The sequence below is a fragment of the Dendropsophus ebraccatus genome, chromosome 14, assembly GCF_027789765.1.
Source record: "Dendropsophus ebraccatus isolate aDenEbr1 chromosome 14, aDenEbr1.pat, whole genome shotgun sequence".
Taxonomy (NCBI): Eukaryota; Metazoa; Chordata; class Amphibia; order Anura; family Hylidae; genus Dendropsophus; species Dendropsophus ebraccatus.
This window is the reverse complement of record NC_091467.1, coordinates 4,492,466-4,498,465: the sequence shown is the minus strand read 5'-3', so window position 1 is coordinate 4,498,465 and position 6,000 is coordinate 4,492,466. Positions and strand designations below refer to the sequence as shown.

General features: G+C 52.2%; 1 protein-coding gene across 1 annotated transcript in view; it reads left to right on the top strand.

The window, feature by feature from the left end:
• Positions 1-3,798: 3,798 nt before the first annotated feature.
• Positions 3,799-6,000, top strand: part of BCAS4 (breast carcinoma amplified sequence 4) — a 37,432-nt gene continuing 35,230 nt past the window's right edge. Inside the window, exon 1 of the mRNA XM_069952947.1 lies at positions 3,799-3,902. Coding sequence (XP_069809048.1) covers positions 3,870-3,902 — 33 coding nt within the window. The 5' untranslated portion in view covers positions 3,799-3,869. The remainder of the gene's footprint in view (positions 3,903-6,000) is intronic.

The window sequence follows — 6,000 nt, the reverse complement described above, 5'->3', positions numbered from 1 at the left end:
AGTGTGGTAGTTATTGTTGGGCAGTGTATGGTGGTATTATTAGGGTACAGTGTGGCAGTTATTGGGCAGTGTATGGTGGTATTATTAGGGTACAGTGTGGTAGTTATTGGGCAGTGTATGGTGGTATTATCAGGGGCGGTCTTGGCATTTCTGGGGCCCCAAGTGAAGTTATGTCTGGGGCCCCCCCCTCGACATGCGCTCCACAATAATAGACCGCTGTGTGCTGCCCCCAGTAGTATATACCCCTTTTGCGCTACCGCCAGTAGTATATACCCCTTGTTTGCTGCCCCCAATAGTATATACCCCTTGTGTCCTTGTGTAGTATATACACCCTTGTGTTTTCAGCCAGTTATATATAGCCCCCCATTTGCTCCTCCAGAAGTATATAGACCTCCTGTGTGCTGCCCCAGTTGTATATAGACCCCCTGTGTGCTTCCCCCAGTCGTATATACCCACTTTGTGCCGCCCCCAGTTGTATATAACCCCTGTATGCTCCCCCACTAGTACATAGCCCCCCTGTGTGCTCCCTCAGTGGTATTTTGCCCCCCTGTGTGCTCCCCCACTTGTATATAGACCTCCTGTGTGCTCCACCACTTGGATATAGACCCCTGTGTGCTCCTCCAGTAGTATATAAACCCCCTGTGTGGTTCCCCCGGTAGTATATAGACCCCCTGTGTGCCCTACCAGTATTATATAGACTCCTGTGTGCTCTCCCAGTAGTATATAGACTCCTGTGTGCTCCTCCCCCAGTTATATATAGACCCCCTGTGTGCTGCCCCAGCACTATATAGACCCCCTGTGTGCCTCACAAGTAGTATATTGACCCCCTGTATATTCCCCCAGCTTTATATAGACCCCCTGTGTGCCCCACCAGTAGTATATAGACCCCTCTGTGCTCCCCCAGTAGTATATAGACCCCCTGCGTGCTCCCCCAGTAGTATATAGTCCCCCTGTGTGCTCTCCCACTTGAATATAGACTTCCTGTGTGCTCCCCCAGTTGTATATAGACCCCATTCTGCTGCCCCAAGTAGTATATAGACCCCCTATGCGTTGCCCCCAGTAGTATATAGACCCCTCTGTGAAGCCCCAGTAGTCTATAGCCCCCCTGTGTGCTCCCCCAGTAATATATAGCCCCCTATGTCTTTCCCGTTATATAGCCCCACTGTGTGCTCCCCCCATTTATATATTCCCCCGCTGTGCTCTCCCACAGTTAAACAGACCCCTGTGTGCTCCCCCTTCCATATAGTATATAACACAATAAAACAAACACTTATACTCACCTGGGTCCGGGCGTCTCCTCTTCTCTTCACTCTTGTGGCCGCAGGAAGGGTTTTCCCTGCGATCACAAGAGGCTGCACTCCCCTTGTTCTGGCGCTGATGCTCCAGTGATGTCACTGGAGCGCTGGCACCACAAGGACAAAGTGGCCACTTGTGACCGCAGGGAAAACACTTTCTGCGGCCACAAGAGTGACTGACAGGAAGGGAGCCAATGTCTCCCGCCCTGTAAGTGCTGCTGCTGCATGTAACTGTGAGCGCTCATTACGAGTGCTCATAGTTACAGTTCAGATCGCAGCAGCGAGCGGGGCAGCGGCCCTGTCCAGCGGTCTTGAGCACAAGAGCAGGATGTGGGGGCCCCAAGCGATCGCTTGGGGTGCTTGGTGCCAAAGACCGCTACTGGGTATTATTATGGTACAGTGTGATAGTTATTGGGCAGTGTATGGTGGTATTATTAGGGTACAGTGTGGTAGTTATTCGGCACTGTATGGTGGTATTATTTTTAGGGTACAGTGTGGTAGTTATTTGTGGGCAGTGAATGGTGGTATTATTATTAGGGTACAGTGTGGTAGTTATTGTTGGGCAGTGTATGGTGGTATTATTAGGGTACAGTGTGGTAGTTATTGTTGGGCAGTGTATGGTGGTATTATTAAGGTACAGTGTGGCAGTTATTATTGGGCAGTGTATGGTGGTATTATTAGGGTACAGTGTGGAAGTTATTATTGGGCAGTGTATGGTGGTATTATTAGGGTACAGTGTGGCAGTTATTGGGCAGTGTATGGTGGTATTATTAGGGTACAGTGTGGAAGTTATTATTGGGCAGTGTTTGGTGGTATTATTAGGGTACAGTGTGGCAGTTATTGGGCAGTGTATGGAGGTATTATTACGGTACAGTGTGGTAGTTATTGGGCAGTGTATGGAGGTATTATTACGGTACAGTGTGGTAGTATTATTAGGGTACAGTGTGGTAGTTTTTGGGCACTGTATGGTAGTATTATTAGGGTACAGTGTGATAGTTATTGTTCAGTGTATGGTGGTATTATTAGGGTACAGTGTGGCAGTTATTGGGCAGTGTATGGTGGTATTATTAGGGTACAGTGTGATAGTTATTGGGCAGTGTATGGTGGTATTATCAGGGTACAGTGTGGTAGTTATTGGGCAGTGTATGGTGGTATTATTACGGTACAGTGTGGCAGTTATTGGTCAGTGTATGGTGGTATTATTAGGGTACAGTGTGGCAGTTATTGGGCAGTGTATGGTGGTATTATGAGGGTACAGTGTGGTAGTTATTATTGGGCAGTGTATGGTGGTATTATTAGGGTACAGTGTGGTAGTTATTGGGCAGTGTATGGTGGTATTATTACGGTACAGTGTGACAGTTATTGGGCCCTGTATGGTGGTATTATTAGGGTACAGTGTAGTAGTTATTGGTCAGTGTATGGTGGTATTATTAGGGTACAGTATGGTAGTTATTGGGCAGTGTATGGTGGTATTATTACGGTACAGTATGGTAGTTATTGGGCACTGCATGGTGGTATTATCAGGGTACAGTGTGGTAGTTATTGGGCAGTGTATGGTGGTATTATTAGGGTACAGTGTGGTAGTTATTATTGAGCAGTGTATGGTGGTATTATTAGGGTACAGTGTGGTAGTTATTGGGCAGTGTATGGTGGTATTATTAGGGTACAGTGTGGTAGTTATTGGGCAGTGTATGGTGGTATTATTAGGTTACAGTGTGGTAGTTATTGGGCAGTGCATGGTGGTATTATTAGGGTACAGTGTGGTAGTTATTATTGGGCAGTGTATGGTGGTATTATTAGGGTACAGTGTGGTAGTTATTATTGGGCAGTGTATGGTGGTATTATTAGGGTACAGTGTGGTAGTTATTATTGGGCAGTGTATGGTGGTATTATAAGGGTACAGTGTGGTAGTTATTATTGGGCAGTGTATGGTGGTATTATTAGGGTACAGTGTGGTAGTTATTATTGGGCAGTATATGGTGGTATTATTAGGGTACAGTGTGATAGTTATTGGGCAGTGTATGGTGGTATTATTAGGGTACAGTGTGGTAGTTATTATTGGGCAGCGTATGGTGGTATTATTAGGGTACAGTGTGGTAGTTATTATTGGGCAGTGTATGGTGGTATTATTAGGGTACAGTGTGGTAGTTATTATTGGGCAGCGTATGGTGGTATTATTAGGGTACAGTGTGATAGTTATTGGGCAGTGTATGGTGGTATTATTAGGATACAGTGTGATAGTTATTGGGCAGTGTATGGTGGTATTATTAGGATACAGTGTGATAGTTATTGGGCAATGTGTTAGAAGAAGAGTCCTCCAGGGCCTGAGAACACCGGGACTATATTATGTATGTATTGTCTTTGTCTGTATACAATAAATAGTCACTTGACCCTGAGAGCCCTGACTTTCACCTTAAGACGACCCCGCCGCGCGCAGTGCAGTTCTCGGAGATGACCACACGGTGGCGGCAGCGCTCAGTTTACTTCAAGATGTGATGGGAGGAAGCGACGATGAGCAGCCGGGAATGAGCGACGGGAACCGGGGAGCGGGAGCTGGACGCCGCGGGGAGAAGCATGGAGGCCGGCAGGAGAGCCGGGGAGCTGGGGGTGAGAGCAGGGGCAACAGGATTAGGGGTAATAGGGTTATTATCAGGGGGGCAGGATGTGGGGTATTAGAGCAGCAGTGGGGGGGGGGCAGGATGTGGGGGTATTAGAGCAGCAGTCAGGGGGGCAGGATGTGGGGGTATTAGAGCAGCAGTGGGGGGGCAGGATGTGGGGGTATTAGAGCAGCAGTCGGGGGGGCAGGATGTGGGGGTATTAGAGCAGCAGTCAGGGGGGCAGGATGTGGGGGTATTAGAGCAGCAGTCAGGGGGGCAGGATGTGGGGTATTAGAGCAGCAGTCAGGGGGGCAGGATGTGGGGGTATTAGAGCAGCAGTCGGGGGGGCAGGATGTGGGGGTATTAGAGCAGCAGTCAGGGGGGCAGGATGTGGGGGTATTAGAGCAGCAGTCGGGGGGGCAGGATGTGGGGGTATTAGAGCAGCAGTCAGGGGGGCAGGATGTGGGGTATTAGAGCAGCAGTCAGGGGGGCAGGATGTGGGGTATTAGAGCAGCAGTCAGGGGGGCAGGATGTGGGGGTATTAGAGCAGCAGTCAGGGGGGGCAGGATGTGGGGTATTAGAGCAGCAGTCAGGGGGGCAGGATGTGGGGGTATTAGAGCAGCAGTCAGGGGGGCAGGATGTGGGGGTATTAGAGCAGCAGTCAGGGGGGCAGGATGTGGGGGTATTAGAGCAGCAGTCAGGGGGGCAGGATGTGGGGGTATTAGAGCAGCAGTCAGGGGGGGCAGGATGTGGGGTATTAGAGCAGCAGTCAGGGGGGCAGGATGTGGGGGTATTAGAGCAGCAGTCGGGGGGGGGCAGGATGTGGGGTATTAGAGCAGCAGTCAGGGGGGCAGGATGTGGGGGTATTAGAGCAGCAGTGGGGGGGCAGGATGTGGGGGTATTAGAGCAGCAGTCAGGGGGGCAGGATGTGGGGGTATTAGAGCAGCAGTGGGGGGGCAGGATGTGGGGGTATTAGAGCAGCAGTCAGGGGGGCAGGATGTGGGGGTATTAGAGCAGCAGTCAGGGGGGCAGGATGTGGGGGTATTAGAGCAGCAGTGGGGGGGCAGGATGTGGGGGTATTAGAGCAGCAGTGGGGGGGCAGGATGTGGGGGTATTAGAGCAGCAGTGGGGGGGCAGGATGTGGGGGTATTAGAGCAGCAGTCAGGGGGGCAGGATGGGGGGTATTAGAGCAGCAGTCAGGGGGGCAGGATGTGGGGTATTAGAGCAGCAGTCAGGGGGGCAGGATGTGGGGGTATTAGAGCAGCAGTTAGGGGGGCAGGATGTGGGGGTATTAGAGCAGCAGTTAGGGGGGCAGGATGTGGGGGTATTAGAGCAGCAGTCAGGGGGGCAGGATGTGGGGTATTAGAGCAGCAGTCAGGGGGGGCAGAATGTGGGGGTATTAGAGCAGCAGACGGGGGGGGGGGGCAGGATGTGGGGTATTAGAGCAGCAGTCAGGGGGGGCAGGATGTGGGGGTATTAGAGCAGCAGTCGGGGGGGCAGGATGTGGGGTATTAGAGCAGCAGTCAGAGGGGCAGGATGTGGGGGTATTAGAGCAGCAGTCGGGGGGCAGGATGTGGGGGTATTAGAGCAGCAGTCGGGGAGGGGGGGCAGGATGTGGGGTATTAGAGCAGCAGTCGGGGGGGCAGGATGTGGGGGTATTAGAGCAGCAGTCGGGGGGGGCAGGATGTGGGGTATTAGAGCAGCAGTCGGGGGGGCAGGATGTGGGGTATTAGAGCAGCAGTCGGGGAGGGGGGGCAGGATGTGGGGTATTAGAGCAGCAGTCGGGGGGGCAGGATGTGGGGTATTAGAGCAGCAGTCAGAGGGGCAGGATGTGGGAGTATTAGAGCAGCAGTCGGGGAGGGGGGGCAGGATGTGGGGGTATTAGAGCAGCAGTCGGGGGGGGCAGGATGTGGGGTATTAGAGCAGCAGTCAGGGGGGCAGGATGTGGGGGTATTAGAGCAGCAGTCGGGGGGGCAGGATGTGGGGGTATTAGAGCAGCAGTCGGGGGGGCAGGATGTGGGGGTATTAGAGCAGCAGTCGGGGGGGCAGGATGTGGGGTATTAGAGCAGCAGTCAGAGGGGCAGGATGTGGGGGTATTAGAGCAGCAG